The sequence below is a fragment of the Lonchura striata genome, chromosome W, assembly GCF_050655825.1.
Source record: "Lonchura striata isolate lonStrDom1 chromosome W, ASM5065582v1, whole genome shotgun sequence".
NCBI classification, from domain to species: Eukaryota; Metazoa; Chordata; class Aves; order Passeriformes; family Estrildidae; genus Lonchura; species Lonchura striata.
The window spans coordinates 12,791,709-12,815,742 of NC_140743.1; the positions used below are offsets into that span (position 1 = coordinate 12,791,709).

The window sequence follows — 24,034 nt, forward strand, 5'->3', positions numbered from 1 at the left end:
GTCCCTGCCTCCACCATATGTACTGGAAAACACTAAATAACTTGATCAGAGGTCATGAGTTACAGTAATTTTTAAGCAGTGTCCTGAGAAAAAATTCATATCCTGTAAGTTATTGGTATTTTCTAAGTTTAGGAGATTGTATTATAGCTTCCCATCTGAAACTTAGCCCTAAGAAACCATTGATATAAACAAGGCAAAGGAACTGAAGGTGAAACTCAGCTCTTGTACTAATCAGTGGTGTAGCTCCAGAAATAGTTTTTCTCTATGTAGTTGATACATACCATATGCATTTTTGATAGCAATTTGATCCCTATGGCTGTTATCTTACACAAAGACACAATATTCAATGTTTCGGTCACAATCTTACAGATTACAATTAAAGCATTTTAAAGCATTTAAACAAAATTTTAAAGTTTCTTTTTCACAAGGAAGAACAATAGAAAAAAATTTAATTGTTTTCCACATGGTTCTCTTAAAATAAAGTCCATAAGGACATATTCAGCACCAAAAGTTAATTTAAAAAAGAAACACAACAACAACAAAAAAAAACAAAAACCAAAAAAAACAAAAACAGAAAACCCCAACCAAAACCTAGCCATAGAAGCGAATCTATAAAGCAAGCATTTAATACTGCACTTTGTTTCTCTAATGCTTGGATTTTACTTTTTCCTAATTCAGATCAAGATTCTGTATCAAATATTGGGCTAAAACTATGAACCTATAATGCCTCTGAACAACTAATAAAAGAAGTTTAAGTGGGAAATCTTTATTTGATAAGGATTTAGAATTTTTCACTCTGATCACAGCCTGTGATGCAACATAAATTATGACAACATTGGTCAATTTTGCTTCATATATAGTTTTTCCAATATACTGGGATAAGTATTTCAATGCTACATATACCAACAATTGTTCCCTAGTCTGTTAACAAAAAAGAAAAAAAAGTTAAATTATCAAATGCTCTTTTATGCCAACAATTTTAACTTGTAAAATTTTGTCTGGTTGGAAAGGATTGAAGGAAAGGACAGTCACAAAAATGTCAATATAAGATCTCACCCAATTTCCAATTATTGCTTATCAAAGTCTAAACATTTGAACTTAATCACTGAAGACATGACTCTCATTTAACCACCCTGTCATCATTTTTGGAACATAAAATATCTTTCATGTTCTCATAAAGGCCACTTATGGAAAATCCTATTTTTTTATATTTATGAAGCCTTAAAAATAAGGCATAACTTTGTAAGAATGAGCACAATACAAAACCACCATCTTTCCCTCCCCTCCCCTCCACTCCCCTCCCCTCCCCACTGTTTCATTGCACAAGGATTCACACAATGAATTAGCTTTTAAATAATCAACATCAGACATGTCTCAGACAATAGTTTTTGTTGTTGGTTTTTGGTTTTGGGTGGTTTTTTGTTTTTGATTTTTGGTTTTGGGTGGAATTTTTTTGTTGGTGGTGGTTGTTTGTTTTTATTTTTTACATGGTTTCTGAAAAGAAAACTTACATTTACAAATCTCTAGCATAAAAACACTGATCAGATCTAATAGCTTCTTCATTCATTTCTTCTTTAGAATACATTCAAGAAGTCAGTTCTTTTTCTACATAATTTCTCACATTCTAGATGAATGTATGATTAAAGCTGTTGGATTTCTTGTTTGTTTCATAGAATCATAGAATATCTTGAGTTGGAAGGGACCCACAAGGATCATCGAAGTCCAACTCCTGGCCCTGCACAGGACAGTCCTAAGAATCCCATCCTGTTCCTGAGAGCATCATCCAAACACTTCTTGAGATTTGTCAGACTTGGTGCTGTGACCACTTCCTTGGGGAACCCGTTCCAGTGCCCAACCACCCTCAGGGTGAAGAACCTTTTCCTAATATCCAACCTAAATCTCCCCTGATAGACCTTCAGGCCATTCCCTTGGATCCTGTTACTGGTCACCAGAGAGAAGAGATCAGTATCAGTGCCTGCCCCTCCACTTGCTCTCATGAGGAAGCTGTAGACTGCAATGAGGTCTCCCTTCAGTCTCCTCTTCTCCAGGCTGAACAAACCAAGTGACCTCAGACACTCCTCATAAGGCTTCCCCTCTAGACCTTTCACTATCTTTGCAGTCCCCCTTTGGATGCTCTCTAATAGATTTATATCCTTCTTATATTGTGGCACCCAAAACTGCCCCCAGGACTCGAGGTGAGACCGCACCAGTGTGGAGCAGAGCGGGACAAGCATCTCCCTTGACTGGTTGACGATGGTGTGCCTGATGCACCCCAGGACACGGTTGGCCCTCCTGGCTGCCAGGGCACTGTTGACTCATATTTAACTTGGCATTGACCAGGACCCCAAGTTCCCTTTCTGCAGTTGCTCTCCAGCCTCTTGTTCCCCAGTCTGTCCATACATCCAGGGTTGCCCCATCCCAGGTGCAGAATCTGGCACTTGCCTTTGTTGAACTTCATACAGTTGGTGATTGCCCAGCCCTCTCATTTGTCAAGACCTCTCTGCAGGGCCTCTCTGCCTTTGAGGGAGTCAACAGTTCTTCCCATTTTATTATCGTCAGCAAACTTAGTATACCTTTGAGTCCTGCATATAAGTCGTGTATGAAGATGTTGAAGAGAACTGTCCCTAAAATGGAATTTTTTTTATATAAATTGTTTGTTTTAAAGCTCTCAGGACTAGCCCAGAAGCAATCAGAGCAATTCTCAGCAAACTAATTGGAGTACGGTTGGTAACACTGATACTCTGGCTCAGTTTTATAATAGTTTCAGTCTACCAACCTCCAAACCAAGATGATAAAACCAATGGAGCAATATTTGGGTCACTTAAGCTTCAGGTCAACAGAACCTGGTTCTCATAGATGACTTCAACTACCCAGACATTTGTTGGAAGAACAATACAGCAGCTCATATTTCAGCCATCAAGTTCCTGGAATATGTAGAGGACTACTTCCTCATACAAATGTCAAGATGTGCCAAACAGAAATGAGGCACTGCTGGACTTGCTTCTCACAAACCAAGAAAAACTGCTTTGTAATATCCGTTAGTGATAACCTTGGCTGCAGTGATCACAATATCGTGGAATTGGAGAGCCAGCTGAGCATGCTAAAGGTTAGTATTAAGACAAAGGTTTTAGATTTTAGAAGAGCAAACTTCGGCTTGCTCAGAGCTCATTTGGAAGGGATTCAATGGGAAGCTTCCACAGAGGATAAAGGTGTTAGTGAGGGCTGGGAGTTTTTCCAAGAATGGAAGCACAAAAGCAATTCATCGCCTTTAAAGGTAAAAGAAATAGGCAGAGCAAGAGACCCCCCCCCCCCCCCCGCCCTAGTTTAACTGCAAGTCTCCCTGTCTACTCAAAACCAAGAGACGCATACCAGAGATAGAAAAGCAGACAAATATCTATTGAATACTACAAAGGCAATGCCAGGGCATGCAGAGAAGCAGTGTCCGAGATTGAGAAGCAAGATGTTTTCTATTGCCATCTGTGTAGCAGTTGTCTTCTGGGCAGTTTTCCTTATCTCTTGTTAATGGGCCCATCAATGTCTCACCACATGACTCAGAGATAACTCCCTCCAGGAGCCATTTCTGTTTAACAGGTAATCAAGGAGCCACAACATTACTCAGAATGACATCAGCCCATTGTGAGATGCTCCGCCCAGGGGGGAAGAGCTAAGCATCCCCACCTAGATATATTCTGGAGTTTTAGGACAGAGCAGCAGCCTTCCCACAAGTTTCCAAGAGGACACAGCTGAGGTTTCCACTGGACCGACTACACCTTTTCTACAAGACCACTGCTCCAACAGAAACCACATCTGCCACTCCAGGAGGACTGCAGCCACTCCAATTTGGACTTCTACCAACACACTGGCCAAAGGGGCATCAGGTTATATTCTGACTCTGTCAGTGGTATTTCTTTTGTATTATTGCATGTATTTTGTTTCTTTTCCCTTTTCCCAATAAATTGTATTTCTGACTTGGAGTCTCTCACTGGTTTTGCTTTCAAACCAGAACAAGCAGTTAGAAAAGCAAAAGTTCAACCCAAATTGAAATTGTCCAGAGATGTCAAAAATCCAAAGAAAGGGTTCTTTGTGTATGTAAATAGTAAGAAACAGAAGGAAAATATGGACCTGATGTTAAACAGGAGAGATTAATTGGTCACCAACAGTGCTGAAAAGGCTAGAGGTTCTCAACACTCTCTTCTCCTCTGTCTTCTTCACCCAGCACTGTTGGGCCCCAAGACTTGGGAACAAAAATCCAGGTTAATGCAAACACAGACCTACTGTCGATGAAGAAAGAGTTGTCATGTGAACTGTTACAGGAGCTTGACCCCAACAAATCAATGGACCCTAACACTGTTCACTCAAGCATGTTAAGAGAGTTGGCTGACATCATTGCAAGGCTGCTTGCTCTCCATAACCTTTGCGAAGTCACAGAGATTGAGGCACTGCCCAGGAGATTGGAAGAAGCCTAATATCACCCCCATCTACAAGAAAGGATTAAAAGAGGATCATGGAGATTATAGATCCATCAGTCTTATTCAGTCTCTGGGAAAGTTATTGAACAAATCTTCCTTGGGGCTATTAGAAGGCAAATGAAGCATGAGATTGGGAAAAGCCAGCATGAACTCTCCAAAGGCAAATTATGCTTAACAAACATGATCACCTTCTATGACTAAGTAACTGTCTTGGTTATGTGGGGCAAGCAGTGGACACTGTCTACATGGATTTCTCCAAGGCTTTTGATGCTGTTTCCCACAGCCTCCTCCTACAGACACTAATGTGTTATGGTCTAGACAAGCGATCTGTGCAGTGGGTGGGGAACTGGCTGACAGGCCACACCTAGAAGGTGGTGGTAAATAGTTCCTCTTCAAACTGGAAATCTGTCACAAGTGGGGTCCCCCAGGGATCGATATTGGGCCCCAATGCTGTTTAATATCTTTATAAGTAATCTGGATGATGGAATCAAGTGTACCCCAATGAAGCGTGCTGATGATACCGAGCAGGGAAGCGGACACTTTGGAAGAAAGATCCACCCTGCAGGAAGACCTGGATAGGCTGGAAGAGAGGGTTGACAAGAACCATATGAAGTTCAACAAAGACAAACATCTTGTACCTGGAAAACATCATCCAGGAATGCAGCATAGGCTGGGATCTATCCCTCTGGGGAGATGTTCTGTGGAAAGGGCCCTAGGGATCCTGGTGGACAACAAGCTGAATATGAGTGAACAGTGAGCTGCTGTGGCAGAGAGCCAACAGGATGCTGGGTTGCATAGACAAGGGCACCACCAGCAGAGATAAAGAAGTCATTATCCCACTCAGTGCCTTATCAGGCCACACTTGTGTTCACTTTTGGTCCCTGATATACAAAAGAAGATGTGGGCATGATGGAGAGGGTCCAGAGAAGGGCCACAGAGATGATTCAAGGACTGGGAAGGTCCCATGTGAAGAAAGGCTGAAAGAACTGAGTTTGTTCAGCCTTGAGAAAAGAATGCTAAGGGGAGACCATATCGCCATGTTCCAGTATTTAAAGGGTGGCTACAAAGAAGATGGAGACTTCCTTTTTACAAGGAGTCACATGGAAAAGACAAGGGGTAATAGGTACAAGTTACTCCTCAGGAGATTCCAATTGGACATGAGAGAACAAATTTTCACAATGAGAACAATTAGCCATTGGAATAATCTCCCCAGGGAAGTGGCAGATTCCCCAACATTGGACACTTTTTAGGTGTACTAGGGCATCTTGTCTAGACCATGTTTTTGCCAAGAAAGGTTGGACCAGATAATCCTTGAGCTCCCTTCCAATCTGGTGTTATATGATTCTGTGTCAGAGTATCATAAACCCTGAAGATAATACCAAATGGGCAAACTGAACTGCTGCTTAGTTGCCATAGTTCAATTTTTTCTTGCAATCTGAAATACACTTTCTACTAGAGACTCATTTTATATATAATTTTTGATGATGAGGGAACTACATATTATTTAAATAAAACCAAACACAAACCAACCAACAAACCTTCTCCTTCCTATCCCTAATAGTTGAGATTATATTTGCCTGTGAACCGTGGACAGCATATGATTATCGCCTTTTCACACTTTGCTAGTGTCTGCTGGTGCTGCTTTCACTTTGTAAATTTTGTGCATGTCCCTGTTCAAAATCCCCCTCAAAGAACAAAACCAAAACACAAATATAAAAGTGCAACATAAACCAAATATCATTCTAGCAGTTTGGCAAGTGATAAATTCACCTGAGATTAAGTGATCTTTAGGCAGTCTGTAACAAAACACTGCTTTGCAATAAAAGCAGAAAGGCAACAAATTATTTTAAGAAATCAAGAAGGTATACAATCTTGATTATGTCTCATTAGTTTCCTTCTGTTCTCTCTTCCCCCACCTATCTGTTGCTTGTCTACTACAGTTGGCTGCAAAACATACAGCAAGGATTGACTTTGAAGGCATGTAATGCTCGTAAATAAATCTACAATAGGATCCAACCTGAAGAGGTGATACAGGATCAGCCTACTAGGACAATTTTGAGCATGTGCATATGCAGGCAAAGTCCAGGCTACATCAAATTAAAAGAAAAGAAATAGTCAGGGCTTTTGTCAGCCTTTATATAATATATAATTTTTTTTTTTTTTTTTTTGGTAAAGCTGTCTTTTGTTCCTTGTTGTGCAGATTACAAACAATTGGGGAGGGGTTGGTAACAGCAGTCCATCACAAATGAGAATAAGTTGTAGTGACACTTAACTGTATAACATAAGTAATAATCATGTGCAAATTTTCATAGAATCATAGAAAGCAGCCATTTCTCTCTTACAACATTACAACATGGTTTGAATGTTTTGAAACACCTGAGTGCACGCTAATAAGGTTTCTCCTAGTATGTGCCACTATTTAATGGAGGGGGATGCAGGTTTTCAAGCATGCGGAGCAGTCCTATGTTGTGCTGTAGGTGTCAAAGCATGATCACAGGTTCTTTTCATTTATTCACCATACAGGCAAGAGCAATACCATTTCCTTTAAAAGCAAGTCTCCACTATGACACCTTGATCTTCAACACAGAAGGTGTGATTCAAAACCCAAGTCAAAACAGCTTTTTATGGATTCCTTCAACAAGAGGGGCAAGATGGTATCTCATCTGTGGGCTGATCTGGGTTTGGATTAATCTAACAAAAAGAAAAAGAAATAACCCCAAAACAACAACAACAAAAAACCCAACCAAACAATTGACCAAATAAACCCAGAACAAAAAAACCAAACCAAAACAAAAAACAAAACAAAAAAAAACACCTCAAAAAATAAAAGCCATGACAACTCAGTGCATTTCAGCATCAATTGCTAGGAATAAAAATCAAAATTCACAAGTTTAAGACAATTATATTGATATGTGGCATTTCCAGTCCAAGGGTTATTGAAATAACTGAAAAACTTCTAGTTAGACAAAACTTTAGATAAACAGTAATAGAAATACTAGATCCAGTGGAAGACTTTAAACTACAGGTTGATGGCAATTTAAGAATAAGCATGAATAACTGCTATAAATTTTTTTTTCTCCTTTACTCACACAGAAGTCTTTTGAATTATCTGATATATACAAAAAAGATGATGACACATATCACTGGAAACATAATTTAAGAAATATTTACTTGAGAGAAGCGAAGAAGTTTTTCTTGAAATGGCAGAAATTTATCAATAAAAAATCATTCTACTTTTAAATTAAAGTAGTTAATACTCAAATATCCTATGGGATATTTCAAAAAGTTCATGTGTTCGAAACCTTACCTCTTCTTCCTCTCTACAGGAGAAATAAAGGGTACAAGCTTGCTAACTTAGGTCTCAAAAACTAGATGTAATAATAGTTTACACATACATTGCATCTTTTAGACAACAATGAATCAGTTAACTTCATATAGACCTTTGTTTTTGCATTTCAAGCCGGGGCGGGGGGGGGGGGGAATGTCGTGCTACATAATGCTATTTTCCTAAAGTGGATCAATTCAGACAAAATTTGGCCAGAGGACACTTCTTTTTTAATTTGTCCTATATCACTTATTTTTATTGAAAAAGAAAAAAAAAACAACAACATGAAAAGCTTTGAAATTTGCATCTCATTCATGGTTATTCAGTTGCTGCATTTTTAGTTCTGTGAAGTCCAAAAGTGTTGAAGAACTGAAGAACTGTGTATTTCAGAAAACTTTTCTACATTAAACTTCTGAAAGGCCTACATTCATAGAATTTAAACACACATGCAGGCAAAACAGATTAGTGGTTGCTATAAAATGTTAGGAAGCAGAAAAGGTGAAAGAGTTGAAACCTTATTTTTAATACACAAATTTTTAAAAATTATGTTTCTAAAATGGCAACAGCACTTTGAAAATTTCCAGAAAGTATTAGACTAGGGAAGAGTGCTGCCAAGAAGAATTACCTCCCTGGTCGGCAGCTCCTGGAAATAGCATGATGGAGAAGCCAAGGCACCTCATGGAGCACCTTTTAAATTTAAGGTTGCAGAGTTCACGTAAAAATAAAATTTAAAAAATTATAAAAAGGGTATACCATGCTGTAAAACAGGCATGGAAAACTTATGATGCAAGTAATCTGCATCTTGCAAACAAACAAAACTCCTCCTCAAAACCATGTTCATAATTTTGATGGTTTCTTCCAATTTTAGGAAGGAGAACCAGGTTTCTAAACTTGTTCCATCAGACAAAAAAAAAATCAGCCACAAACAATATATAAATCATCATAGTCTGACAGATATACCTACTTCTGAATATAGGGGAGGAGGCAGAAAACGAAACTCCTGGATGTATGCAAGTAATGGTCCCTGCAGTGCTCTCTGAAAATCATCAAAAGCAGCTACAGGTGCAAGGCCAGACTGTCTGTTTTCCTCTGTGACCACTTCTGCATAGCTAGGAGGTGCTGGAGGGAGAAAGTACATACAGTTCAAACAGCAAGTTCTTATGCATGACAAAATATACAACATGACAAATATTAAACTTCAACCACTGAAAGATTCACCAGCAGATAAACAATGACTTAAAAATTGCTAAACAAAAAAGGAAGATTATTTTGTTTTATTTTGATATTAAGCTTATATTCAAAGACAGGCTGACCATTGTTTATTGTGGCTGAATTATCCCCTTAAAATTTAAAGCAGACCAAAGATAATTTATTCTCTGTACAGGTAGAAATGACAGAACATTGCAGTTCTCTGTACTCCAGAAGTCTCCAGGTCTGGGATTTGCACTTTAAAAAAGCAAGATATTAAATATGCAAAAAGAGAAGGAAGGAAATACATAATTCTTTCTTTGGCCATGAGAAATCTCCCATAGAAAAGAATATTATCTTTTCACAAAGCCTTGGCTACTCAGGCTGATGAGAAAGCCCAGAAACTGCTATTATGGGTTGCAATGCCTTATAACCAAGGATGCAATTGAGATACTGGAAGTGGAAGTAATGAAGTTATGCATAGATACAATGGTATCCTGTGCTTTTATTTCTGCTACTTTCCAGAGGAGCTAGATTTCACCACCTGTCCTAGAGACAGAAAGGCAGGGAGGGGAAAAAAATATCTCCTGCTCTACACAGAACAAGCAGGTGGCAAGAAAACATCCACAATGGATTTCCTATGGGCTTTATTATAAAAGGATGCAATTTGACTCTGTTAACAAGACTGCAATGAATAAAGCAGACAAAAATCAAGAGAGTAGTGAATTGACTGGGATTTGTATTATCATGCTACCTTCTAGTCTTTCAGGCAGAGTCAGACCAAGCCAATTCATGTTCATGCTACCCTGGCTGCTTACGCTTGATGTTCTGCTACCAACTGGATGTAGAGGAATGGTACCAATGACGAGTGGTAAGTTAAGGAACAAATCCACAGCTCCTGGAATATCAACATATACCTGCAGAAAAATGAAACAAGTATATTATTAAAATGTGGGGTTTTATCAGCATTTCATAAGTATTAGGCTAAGTTATCTTTCTTTAAAAGTTTTCATGAGGAGCTTGTTTTGAATAGCCCCTTTTAGAGTCCATGCCCCTATGGAGACATGAGCTCTTCAAGTTAAGAAGAGTCTTAACATGACCCCTCACATGGAAATGCAGTTTACTCATTAAATGCTTGCTTAGTTGACAGACAGCTGCTTTAAGAACTTGCATGATTTAAACTAAATTTACTTACCAGACCTCCTGTCATGACACTAATACCAGAACATGTATTTCTTTCATAACTAATCATCACAAAATGCTGTGCTAGAAATTTTTATGGCATGTTGGAAGCTACTCATTCTTGCGAGTGAAACAGACTGCCCCACATACCATCAGTGAATACTCCACACGGATTATACTACAGTCAAGGATTGAAGGGGAAACAGGTGGAATTTTCAACTGTTTGCCATTCCAGGTTTCTGTTTTGCCAGATGACAAGGATTCCCCACAGAGGTTGGCAACAAGCTGTCTGACTTCCTTAATTTTCCCTTTGGCATAGAATGCCTGCGTTTGGTAAATGGTTGCCTTTGGCACCACCATACGGGAAGAACAATTCTCAATCTCAGCAAAGATCTGAATTGATTCACCTGAAACAAAAAGGAAAAAACACAAAAAAACTCAACAAAAAACACCAGAATTTCAATTTCTCTTTACATTTACAAGGCAGCTTAAGCAAACATTCACATTCTTTATACTGTTATAACAATGCTGCTCTCACTGCTCTACCTGAAAAAAAAAAACATGCACTGATGCTAATAGAAACAAGATCCCCATCAGCTGTTCTGAAAGGAAAAAGAAAACAACATATTCAAAAAAATTACCAGTCTAACACCCAAAACATGCCAGTCTAACAGATGCGGTCATTGAATCATCTAGAGATACAAGTAGTGCTGTCTTAGTTAACAGGGTATGCAGAGAAGATTGCTAAATGCAGAGCAATGTGGTACAAATATCCTTAATGTTTCATTTATGTAAAAACAGTAGTACAGACTCCAGCTTTAAAAAGAAGGAAAACCACACAGAATTGATTATAGGGTCACATACCTGGGGTGTAGCCCTTTCTTTCAATTTTGGCACTTAAAGATATTGGGCCTGAGGTACAAAGCCAACAACATAGAGTCTTTTCTTTTGTGCCTGCTTGGGGTGACTGCAAGAAGAAGAAAAGTATTGTCCATCAAATTAGGAGCTCCATTAATCTCGTCGGGTATTTAAACCAACACAGGAAAATAATAATTTTCATAATGTGCTTATTATTACATATTTTGATAAACAAAACTGCTTTAATAGGAAAAGCCTCAAGCAGTTTAAACAACATTATGCAGATACAATGTTTGTCCTAATTCCACTGGTGTATTCGTATTGCTTTTTCTGTGATCCTCCATACTACAGCCACAATTAAAACAATACTAAAATAAAATACTGTATAGCTTAAAACAAAATGCTTCATAGCCTACACATCCCAACATAATGCTGCAGAGCTTTTCATTTAACTAACAGCAAATTAGAACATCTTCACACTTTCCATTATGCTGCATTTCCAAAGCAAAATAACTAAGCTAAACTACTGTAATCTTTACTCCTGCTATTTCCTCAGTTTCTGAATAATCCTGTTTCATCTATGTTAAAAAGACTTATTTTATACAACACCAGGATTTAGGGCTTGATCCAAAGCCCACTAAAGTCAAATGAGAGACCTTCGATTTTCATGGAGTTTTTACAAGGTCCCTTTGCAAGCTGATTTTTCATCCATACACACAAGAAATCTGTTTCAATGGTCTTCTGATTTTCTTTCCCCTCTAGATTAGAATTTGAGAAGGGGATAAAATAAAAGATTTTTAGACCAGACTGAAATCAAATCCTCACTGAGAGCAGTTCTGATATTAAAGTTATTTTAATAAAATGATATTTCAGAAAAAGATTATACAGAATTGCGATAATTTCCTCCTCAACTATCCATATGGAAATTATCAGTTGTGCACTGCAGTAAATTTTTTACTTTGCATTTTTAAGTTAGCAGTCCCTCACTAAAATATTAAGCATTGCATTGTTCCTTTATAGATTATTCTTTATTTATAATTTAAGAGGGCCAGGTCACCAAATTTTCTTCCTTACTGAGAGTCTACAATTTGGTAGTATCAGTTTAGACCGACAAATGCATTTTACGTCTTGTAAAGATCAAGCAACTCCAAGTACAGGATAACCTAGCCTTCAAAATACCAGCAGTTAAAGAGTTGTTAAACTGATATAATACTTAGAAAAGCTGTACTTAAACTAGCAAATACATATTAGGTAAAGTTGCATGCTGACATTGTTTCAGTTATTATACTTCATTATTTTTATGCAAGAAAAAGAATGAGTAGTTCTGTCAGTTCTTACCAGTAACGAAGGAGTGTTGATATCTATATGTTCAAAGACTGTAAATTCCTTCTTTAATTTTACTGGTAGAAGCCAAGGCCTATTCAATTCAGCTTTCACCCAATACCGCACACTGCCGTGTCTGCCTTCGAATGAGGTAGCAAGTGGTCTGTGCAGGACAAAGGTCAAAGTTGAGTAAAGGTTTTCTCTCATTCCAGTGCAACTGGTCAGATTTGGAATTAGTATGTTGTTGGGGTTTTATGATTTTTCCTTTTGTTCCTTTCTCTTAGGGAATTTCCTCCCATTTTGTTGCTATGAATAATGGACTGGTACTTAAGAGAAACAGAAGAAGTAACCACAGAGAAGGGGGAGGAGTGCAGATGGCTTTACTATCTTGGCTGAGCCAGCATTCTCCTGGAAAGGGCAGAGATATCTCAAGATTTGGGCTGAGGGAAGGGGTTTGGTGCAGCTTCTATCTCTCTCTTGCTCTCTCAGAGTAGGACGATTGATTGCTGCTCAAACTCGGGTGGGGGGCGGGGGGGGGGAGAATTAGCTGCTGCCGCCGCCAGAGCCCATCCCTGTCCTGCTTCTTCTGCCATGGGTGAGCCTTTGCTCATGAGAGCAGCCACTTAACTGGGACCTTATTGTGATAGATGAGTAATGCGATGGTTGACTCTCACAATTAAAAGGCAAATATCATGTATATATGTCGTGGTTTGACACAGAAGAGAATTTTCTCAGGAAGAAGAGGGTCAAACCAATCAATGGTCAGGTTTAGATATTAGCACCTGGAGTGACCACTAAGGGTATGGACACGCCTCTGAGAACACAGGGGGTTAAAAGCAAGAACTCCCAGGAGAACTGTCTGTTTAGTTCTGATTGTTGGAGAGTGTAGACTCTCCCCTGCCCAGCCACAGGCTGGGTGGGGGAGGGGAAACCATGTGGCCTAGAATGTAAATAAGTATAATTGCAAAAGACTCACAAGTCACGGTAACTTTATACAACCTGTTATGTGTAATAAATATAATTTGCGCATTTCCTCGTATGAAATATGTAATATTGGATATTTGTTAAATCATGACCGTCGTATTAGTTCCCCCCCCCCCCCCCCCTTTACAGGCGAGACTGGATGTATATTAGAAACTGATTTACAAGTAAAAGGATGTGGCTTGGCCAGGAGATGGGCCATGTCTGGGCTCCAGGTGTTAATAATCATGATCATCAGTGCTGATTGTCCAAGATGGATATCATGGAAATCCTCAGACAGATCCATGTGAATGCAGCCTTCCCATAAACTCTCATCAAGAATTCAACTACTCCGGACATGGAATTATTTCTCCTCATCACCAAAAAAAAGAAAATCTTATTAACCTATAGACTCTGAATAGAAGAAAAGACTAACTGCTCAAATCTTGGCCTCAGGTGGAATTTTCCCTATAAAAACCGCTTGTGCCAGGATGGAGGTGTGTGGGCATAGGAGAAAACCTCTGCTGAGGCTGACTCCTTGTTGCACACCCAGGGTCGATTCCCGGGCTCGGCTCTGTCGTTTCTGTGTGGCTGGCTAGATAGAATTTGACCGCTAATAAAATTATTTTTATTTTTAATCTGGCTAAATAAATTCTCATTTATAACAATCTTGGTGACCCCTTACGTGACCTGGTTTGGGGGTATCCGGGAGTTCCCTATCCTCAATCCGGGCGGCGCCCCGCTGATTTCAGCGGCCGGACAGGACTGAGAAACTCCACAGGACCAACCAGATACTGAAAACAGCCGAAAAGCCACGTTAAGGAAAAGGTATAAACGGGCCCAGAGCTCTCGGAACTCGGAGCTAAATCTCCAAGGCTGCAGCAGCAAACTTTCACTCGTAAAATCAACGTGCACGAAGAACCCACGCGGGAAAAGGAGCCGTGAGTATCGCGTTGTGAGGAACTGCATTGACTTGATTGTTCATCAAAAGTATGAAATTAGGATAAAAGGGGGGGAAGTCGGGACATGGAATTTGCAGGCTTGACTGGTAACCATAAACAAAGATTGTGAAAGATTCTGCAGGACTGGCTGGAACTGATAACCGCAGTGGAAACCCATTGTTGCTGAAACTGATAACCACAGTAGAAGGAGACCCACCACCCCCACTTGTAAAACCCATTGTTGCTAGAACTGATAACCACGGTGGAAAGAAACCCATCACCCCCACTTATGCAAGATAAAAAGGGACTGAAGAGAAGAAAGGTTGTCAGCTCTTGGCGGAGCCAGACTCCCCAGCTGCACCCAGCGCTGTTTTGCTTGCTATCGCTTGCTGTAATTAATAAAATTATTAATTGATCTTAAAAAGGCTGAATCAAATTATTCGCCTCAATTTATAACAAATTTGGTGCCATGACTGGGATCGGAACACCCGGAGAGGAGGCCTTGCTAAGGAGGCGCCTCACTGCCTTTGCTTTAACAGTTCCCTTACGGGGACACTCCTCCCCGGACTCCGACCGACGAACCTAAAATGCGATAGCAAGCAAAGAACTGCCGGCGACTCCCTTAATCTTTGTGCACGAAGCCCCGGGCAAAGACACTGGATGGTGTAAGTATTTTCCGAAGGACCTGGTGTCTGGAGGAGGCCTGTTCTGGGAGAACGGGACCGCCTGGTCGGGGATCGGGGATCCTGGAGTGTGACGAGTGTGGTGTATGAGAGGGGAGCCAGCATCTTGGACTCCCCAAGCAAGTGCGGACCTCATAGTAGTGCGGTTCCCATATCCGGCGATGGACTGGGCCACGAATTGAGGGAAGCAAGTGTGTGTGTGTTAGAAGGCACTCCAGAAGATGGGTCAGAGGAAAAGCAAGCCTGCTGAACCCATGGGTGGGGGAATCCCTGTAAAACTTCCCCATATTTCAGAGGATAGTCCATTAGGCTTAATGATTAAATAATGGAATGCCTTTCCTTCTAGGAAGGGAAAAGATAAAGTAAAAATGGCTCATTACTGCATGGAAGTTTGGGGGGGGAAACAAATAAGAGGGGATCAGTTATATTGGCCAGTATTTGGGTCTTCTGAGGATTGGATCTGTCAGGCCTTAAATATCTACGTTAATTCAAAAGAACCCTTTAATCTCGAAGAAAGTGAATATGCAGCCCTCTGGATAAGAGGAGAGACAAGGGCAAAATTATTTGCTCTCAATACCGAGAGGAAGAAAAAGAGGACAAAAGAAATTGAACTACCTCCTGGCATTCCCCCTCCATACATACCGCCACCACCCCCACCTCTTCCATTGCCACCTCCACCGCCACAAACTTTAAACCCCCCCATCCCGGAACCTTTGCTAATCGACCACCCGGGTCCCTCGGCACCCACCCAAGAATTATCGGAGGATGAGGGACCGGAAGGTGAAAGGTTGGAGGAAAATATCCCTGAGGGTTCTCGGCGAGTAACCCGAAGCCAGACCCAACAAAAGGGAAAGCAAGAATTGGGTATATTTCCCCTTAGAGAGCATGTAATGGGAATGGTGCCTAACCCGAATGCTGCGCAACCAGGACAGCCTGCCCAGATTCTGGGAATAGGATATATATCCGTTCCATTAAACTCAGGGGATGTTAGGGAATTTAAAAAGGAAATGGGACATTTGTTAGAAGATCCTTTAGGGGTGGCAGAGCGGTTGGATCAATTTTTGGGACCTAATATTTATACTTGGGAGGAGATGCAATCCATGTTAGGATTTTGTTTTCTGCAGAAGAAAGAAGAATGATTAGAGAAATGGGCATGAGAATCTGGGATGATGAACATCAACAGGGACCATTAGCAGATATTAAATGGCCCCTACATAATCCCCAGTGAAATAATCAAGACCCGTTACACCGTACCCATATGGGCGATTTGCGAAATATAATAATACAGGGAATAAGGAAGGCTGTCCCTCGTGGACAGAATGTACAAAAGGCATTCAAGGAACAACAAAAGAAGGATGAAGATCCAACCGAGTGGTTGGAGAGGCTGAGAAAAGCCTTTCAGTTATATTCAGGGGTGGACCCTAACACTCCTGAAGGAGAGACATTGTTGAAAGTTCATTTTGTGGTAAATTCGTGGGTGGATATTCGAAAGAAGTTGGAAAAGTTAGAAGGGTGGCAAGCAAGGGGGCTGGATGAGTTACTGCGGGAGGCTCAGAAGGTTTATGTTAGGAGGGAGGATGAGAACTACAAGAAGCGGTCTAAGATTATGTTAGCAGCTGTAAGGGAAGGACAGAGGCAATCTCCCCAGAGAAGGGGTGGTGGTCACCCAGGAGGTTTGAAGGGAGCTGGTCGACAGGTGCATGAAGGAAGACAAGGTGGAGGAGATAGAACTGTTTGCTTTTATTTTGGGGAAAAGGAACATATGAAGCGGGAATGCCGACAAAGGATGGCTGATGAAAAGCAGTTTAGGGAAGATTAAGGGTGTCAGGGGCTCTATCTGCTGGGGACAAGAGAAAGAACAGAGCCCCTGGTAAAATTAAAAATAAGTCCCCAGCAGCAAGAATATGAGTTCCTTGTGGACTCAGGGGCGGAAAGATCAACCGTCCAGACCCTTCCCCAAGGGTGTAAGATTTCAAATGAAATAATACAAGTGATTAGAGCCAAAGGGAAACCCTTTGGAGTACCTATAATCAAGGATGTACTCTTAAAAATAACTCCAAATTAAGAATTGGGTCGTTTTTATTAGTACCAGAAGCAGATTATAATTTACTGGGAAGGGATTTAATGATTGAATTAGAAATAGGGATAGAGATTAATAAGGGAGAACTGACAGTAAAATTGTGTCCTCTCCGGGCTGAAGATGAGAAAAAGATTAATCCAGAAGTTTGGTACACCCCTGATAGTATAGGAAAATTAAGTATTAAACCCTTTGAAGTAACTATTAGGAACCCGGAGATACCTGTCAGAATTAGACAATATCCTACATCTAAGGAGAGGATGCAAGGACTGAAACCAGAAATAGAAAGGCTTTTAAAAAAAAAAAAAAAAAAAAAAAAAAAAGCAGCTTACAGGCGATAGTGGCCGCTGCTCTCCTGGTAGAGGAAGCTGGGAAGATAACCTTTAGAAGTGAGCTAAAAATCTTATCTCCCTATAACATTCATGGAGTTTTGCAACAGAAGGCCGACAGATAATGGATGCCAGATTCCTAAAGTATAAAGGCATCCTAGTCTCCTCTCCTAAGTTAAGAAACAATGGGCCTGAAAAACCCAGCCCAGTTTTTTTTTATGTAAAGAACCAATTACAGAACTAACACATGATTACCTCCAACAAATAAAAGAACAAACAAAAATAAGGCCAGATCTTGACAATAGATGAGAAAAACATTTAAGACAGTAGAATCTAGTCCCCTTAGCCCCAGCTGGTAAGCCCAAGCATGCAAATTATATGCTGTGCTTAAAGCTCTAAATTTATTGAAAGGAAAAAGTGGGACTATTTTTACTAATTCTAAATATGCCTATAAAGTAGTTCATACTTTTAGTAAAATTTCAGAAGAAAAGAAGACTACAAAACTGCAATACGGATGGCCGAAAAAGAGTGGACGCATGCCAGTCGAGTTAAAAGTCCGGCCACCACGGATGACCAGTGGAAAGTAGACAGCCAGCCTGGGAATTTGAAGGTTACCATTAAGAAAAATCGATGAACTCTGTGTACATCATTTAAAGTCGATCGCAAAAGAGAACAAAAAGGGATATAATTACCTACTTATTAGTAATTATTTAGTAGTTTATAATAAGGTAAATTATAATTATTATCCTTTTGTATGTGTTAGTAATTATTTTAATGATTATTTGATAATTTGTAATAAGGTAAATAGTGATTGTTGTCCTTTTAAGTACTTTACATGTAAAATTTGCCAAGAACGGTGGCAGGTCCATTGCCAAGGGGGGAAGCCGCCAACTGGGGTCTGAACAGAAATTGTGTTAAAATCAAGAAAATTGAAAAATCAGTAGATTTGTTTGGAGTCTGAAAACTGGTAAAAAAAAATATATATATATATATATATATATAAATAAATATATATATATATATATATATATATACACCAAAGGAGTGCATCAAGAAACTTTTGTTTCCATATTAACGAACCCACTCCATTTGTTGCCCAAATTCTAAAAAGGTGTTGTCAGAGGGAACTAAAGGGTATCTCGTGTGACCCACCCCCGGTCAAGGATAAAAATAGGGAACAGTACAAGGTTAGGCAGGAGCAGGGGAAAGGACGCCTAGGCGAGTACCACTGCTGCCGAGAAGATAATTTACCTCGCGGCTCGAAGCAACCGGGTCGGCGAGCGAGGCAGAGGGGAAAAAGCCAGCCCCCCCCCCCCACCGACAGAATAATGCTGAAATGCTCCAACTATTGCCAACCGAGTACTAGGTTCCCCTGACGACCCGTCTGATTGCCTCTGAAACACCAAAAAGGCAACAAACCCAAAAAGGGAAAACAGGATATTATGCTGTAAAAACAAGGTCAGGACCCCACCCTTATTGGCAGATTATAAGTATTTTAATGCTTTGTACCATACATAAAGGGGAGGGTTCCCCGTCTCTGCACCAGCCCTTTAAGTGGACGCTAACCGGAATAGATGGCAGGGTAATTCGGAGTCAGATAATATCTGAACCCCCTATTTTTACCCACAGTTATGTAAACTAGCCCCTGTAGAGCCCTATTTTAATACCGCAGGATTTTACATGTGTCCAGCATCAAACCCAGGAAAGGGGTATTGCAATTACCCTGGAGAATATTTCTGTGGGTACTGGGGGTGTGAAACAATAGCCTCAGACTGGTAAGCAGCAGGAGATAAATTTCTTAAAGTATCATGGGGACCCTATGGGTGTACACCTCCACAAAAGGATTCTAGTGGCGCCTTCTTGGGCAGGTGGAAAGGGAGTTGCCAATTTCTGCATTTAAACATAACTGAGCCCACAGACCCAGGATGGATGGTGGGAAGATCATGGGGCTTTCGGTATTGGGAACGTAAAAAAAGACAGAGGGAGCGTATTTACCATAAAGAAAGGGCCTGTACCAGCAGACACACAGGCAGTAGGCCCTAATCCTATAATAGTTGGGGATTTAACAGCTAGGAACCTGATAACGGATAACCAAACTACAACTCCTACAACACCGCCAAGTGGGGATTCCCGGTTTAACACTCTCTAGAAATTAATGGAGGGAGTATATAAAGTCTTAAATGCTACTCAGCCAGAATTAACAGAACACTGTTGGCTCTGCTTTGATGTTAGGCCTCCATTTTATGAAGCTGTAGGGATATCTGAAAAGGCAGGACGTCTTAATGGTAGCAATCCCCCGCAATGTAATTGGAAAGATTCCCGGGATAAAGGAATGACTTTGGCTTCAATAACGGGGAGGGGACGATGTATTGGCAGAGTACCCACACACCTGGAATATTTATTTGAGACTGTTACTAAAGCTAAACGGGAAGATACTCCAGCTAAATGGCTAGTTCCCGCTAAAAACACCAAGTGGATCTGCTCAAAAGGAGGATTCACCCCCTGTATTTCCTTAGAAATATTTGACGAAACCCCTGACTATTGTATACAGGTGGCTGTGATTCCCAAAATTATCTAGAGCCTTTGACCGCACTTACAGTGGCAGTTTTAATGCTTGCAGGGGGAGCAAGTGTCGGAACGGGAGTAGCCTCCCTAGTAAAACAAACAAAGGAGTTTAATTCCCTGAGGATTGCTATAGACGAAGATTTGGAACGTATAGAACAATCAATATCAGCATTGGAAAAGTCAGTAAGGTCCTTAACGGAAATAGTTCTGCAGAATAGAAGAGGACTAGATCGGCTATTCTTACAACAGGGAGGACTGTGTGCGGCTCTCCGGGAAGAATGTTGTGTTTATGCAGATCACACTGGGGTGGTATGAGACACCATGACAAAACTAAAAGCAGGACTTGAGAAAAGGAAAAGGGAAAGAGAGGCCCAGCAGAGCTGGTATGAGACCTAGTTTAATCACTCCCCTTGGTTAACTACCTTGCTATCTACAATTGCGGGTCCTTTAATATTATTAGTGTTAGGATTAACATTTGGCCCATGTATATTCAACAAGGTAATTGAAACAGTAAAAAGAAGATTGGAAGCAGCACATCTGATGCTAATCAAAGCCAAATATGAAACTCTCCCTAGAGATCCGGAAGTAGAAAAGACTTTGATTCTAGCCCACCAAGAAATAAAACAATTTGATGAACAAAATGATAAAATATGGAATGGGGGACTGTGAGGAACTGCATTGACTTGTTTGTTCATCAAAAGTATGAAATTAGGATAAAAGGGGGGGAAGTCAGGACATGGAATTTGCAGGCTTGACTGGTAACCACAAACAAAGATTGTGAAAGATTTTGCAGGACTGGCTGGAACTGATAACCGCAGTGGAAACCCATTGTTGCTGAAACTGATAACCACGGTGGAAAGAAACCCATCAGCCCCACTTATGCAAGATAAAAAGGGACTGAAGAGAAAAAAGGTTGTCAACTCTTGGCGGAGCCAGACTCCCCAGCTGCACCCAGCGCTGTTTTGCTTGCTATCGCTTGCTGTAATTAATAAAATTATTAATTTATCTTAAAAAGACTGAATCAAATTATTTGCCTCAATTTATAACAGCGTGGTTGAGTGGGGCGTGAGTGGGTGTGTGAGTGAGACTTGACATAGTCACAGCGCGAGTTCGGACCCCAATGAACCGCAGTTCCACTAGCCCGAGAGGGAGGTGGTCAGTCACGGGGGAACTGAAAGGATTCCGGTATACTCACAACACGCATACGACCTGAAACTCGGGGAGTTACGGGGATCCACCAACGGACGGGTCGGGGGAGGGAAGGTACGTTCTCGTGGATTCGAGAAAATGGTAAACCTCACTGGCCCCGGGCTCGGGGAGCCCGGCAAATAGGTAAAAGAGAGCTCACTGTTCTTCCAACTGAAAACCCAGGGATCGGTTCGCAGTGAGGTAACTAGGTTGGCAAGGTTCGGTCGGGTACAGACCGGTTTAAACACTTGGTAAGACTCGGTCCGGGACAGGACTGAAACACACATTTTAGCATGCGGGTTTCTGACTTCTTGGAACAGCTTACAGACACTGACTTAGAATACAGTAAGGAAAACTTTTAAATATGGGACAGGGGAGCAGTAAAATGCCCCTTAAGTTAATGTTTTAAAAAGGCTGCGCAGCCCCGTGCAGCCGCAGGCAGCGTGGCTCTGCAGTTTTTAGAACCCGCGCGGCGGCGGCAGATGCGGTGGTGCCGGCTCAGAGGGAGCAGGGGTGTTATAAATTGTGACACGGCAATTTGAAGTGTCTTAATCCAATAAAACAATTTTATTGAAAATAGCAAGCGAGTAAGGCAGGCAAAGCACAGCGCTGGGCGGCCGGGGAGTCTCCTGCTCCACCAACGGCGCGCAAAAATGTTCTGTCCCAACCTTCCTTTTATCCCCCCCCTTCTCCTTGCAGGCGTGACTCTCCAGATGTAGTCTGAGTCTGGTCGTTGTGATAGCTTCTAAGTCTCTTCTTTTGAGATACAGCAAGCAGACCAGATACACACACCCAGGGCTCTAATCTCAACCTCCTTATCACCTTGTAAGCAAATAAGCATTTCAAAGACACACTAGTACATTCTTATGCAAACCAAGGTAATCAAGCATATCACAGTGAACAAATGATCTTCCACTTATCTCAGTAATTATCGGCTAGTACAAGACTTAAGAGCAGTAAATCAAAGAACAAAAACCCTATTTCCCACGGTCTCTAATCCATATACTTTGCTGAACAATATGTCCCCGGATGATAAATGGTATAGTGTGATCGACCTAAAAGATGCCTTCTGGACTTGTCCTCTAGCTGACGAAAGTCGTGATTATTTTGCCTTCCAATGGGAGGATCCAGACACCCACAGAAAACAACAACTAAGATGGACTTCCCTCCCTCAAGGGTTTGTAGACTCACCAAATCTTTTCCGTCAGGCCCTTGAAAAGGTGCTCAGCGAATTTGTGCCAGTCCCTGGAACCAAACTATTACAATATGTAGATGATTTATTTGTAGCTGGCTCTAAGGAGGAAGAAGTCAGGGCTGGAACCATAGCTTTATTAAACTTCCTGGGAGGACAAGGGTTGAAACTTTCAAAGTCTAAATTACAATTCACTGAACCTGAAGTAAAATATTTGGGGCACTGGCTGACAAAAGGGAAAAAGAAACTAGATCCAGACGGGGTGGCAGGAAAATTGCATTACCCTCCCCTAAGACAAAAAAGAGAAATCAGGCAATTGCTGGGACTTTTGGGCTTTTGCAGACAATGGATTGAAGGATACAGTGAAAAGGTAAGGTTTTTATATGACAAACTTACCACAGACAGACTTAAGTGGACTGAAAAAGACTAAGAGAGTTACCAAGGATTAAAAGAAACCCTCATAGCAGCTCCAGTATTAAATCTCCCTGACATAAAAAAGTCCTTTCAGCTCTTTGTGGATGTTAGTAACCACACTGCCCACGGGGTTCTGACCCAGGACTGGGCAGGGGCCAAGAAACCAGTCGGTTATCTATCCAAGCTTCTGGACCCTGTCAGCAGGGGCTGGCCCACCTGCTTACAAGCAATTGTGGCAGTGGCAATATTAGTAGAAGAAGCCAAAAAGGTAACATTCATTAACCATCTACTCCACCCCTAATGTAAGAAGCATCTTGCAGCAAAAAGCTGACAAGTGGCTGACAGACGCCAGGCTTCTGAAATATGAAGCCATTCTAATCCACTCCCAGGACCTGGAGCTAAAGACTACCTTGGCACAAAATTCTGCCCAATTCCTGTTTGGGGCAGTCCCAGGGGACCCCCTCCATAACTGTGCTGAAATCGTAGAATTACAGACCAAAATACGACCAGATTTAGAAGAAGAACTCGAAGAAGGGGAAAAATGGTTTGTGGACGGTTCTGCAAAAATTGTGGAAGGTAAAAGAAAGTCAGGATATGCAGTCATAGACGGGAAGACGGGAAGGGTGGTAGAATCCAGGCCCCTGAGTGCAGGGTGGTCGGCTCAGGCCTGTGAGCTGTATGCAGTATACAGGGCTCTGCTGGGACTTGAAGGGAAAAAGGGAACAATTTTCACTGACTCCAAATACGCATTTGGGGTAGTACACACCTTTGGAAAAATATGGGAGGAAGGGGGTCTGCTAAACACACGGGGAAAAGGGCTAATTGATGAAGAAATAATTAGACAAATCCTAAAAGCCATTAGGGGACCAGAAGGTATTGCTGTGGTCCATGTAAAGGGACACCAAATTGGGATGCAATTCAGGACTCGAGGAAACAATTTAGCCTACAAAGAGGCAAAGAGTGCTGCTTTGTTAAAAGTAAGTACCCCAGAACTTGGGAAAGGAAAAGCTCAAGAATTCCCCCACCACCCCTCTGAAAAAGAGATAAAGGCTTATCAGGAGATCAGGGAAGGTTAGAAGAAGGACAATGGAAGTTATCAAATGGGCGGGAATTGTTATCAAAGGAATACACCAGGAAAATTTTAAAAAGATTACATCAACAAACACACTGGGGAGCCCGAGCTCTGACAGAACAATTCCTAAGATTCTTTGGCTGCAGAGGTATATACGAATTGGCTAAACAAGAGGTACAGGGGTGTATAATTTGCAGAAAAATAAATCGAGCAAACTCCCAAAAGTTAACAATGGGGAGTCGCCCAGCAGCTTTCCGGCCCTTTGAAA

General features: G+C 41.2%; 1 protein-coding gene and 1 pseudogene across 2 annotated transcripts in view; both read right to left on the minus strand.

Annotated features, from left to right (window-relative positions):
• The window catches only part of LOC146763068 (uncharacterized), a 286,861-nt pseudogene that overhangs the window by 71,250 nt on the left and 191,577 nt on the right, over window positions 1-24,034 (minus strand).
• The window catches only part of LOC146763069 (arrestin domain-containing protein 3-like), a 56,981-nt gene that overhangs the window by 726 nt on the left and 32,221 nt on the right, over window positions 1-24,034 (minus strand). The window contains exons 3-8 of one of the 2 annotated variants that reach the window (XM_085571324.1): window positions 12,361-12,508; window positions 11,029-11,131; window positions 10,315-10,571; window positions 9,737-9,899; window positions 8,759-8,913; window positions 6,638-7,160 (exon numbers count right to left, since the gene is read on the minus strand). In XM_085571324.1, coding sequence (XP_085427450.1) covers window positions 7,104-7,160; window positions 8,759-8,913; window positions 9,737-9,899; window positions 10,315-10,571; window positions 11,029-11,131; window positions 12,361-12,508 — 883 coding nt within the window. In that variant the 3' untranslated portion in view covers window positions 6,638-7,103. Of the gene's footprint in view, window positions 1-6,637; window positions 7,161-8,758; window positions 8,914-9,736; window positions 9,900-10,314; window positions 10,572-11,028; window positions 11,132-12,360; window positions 12,509-24,034 lie in introns of those variants that run through there. The other variant, XM_085571325.1, reaches the window with a different exon arrangement.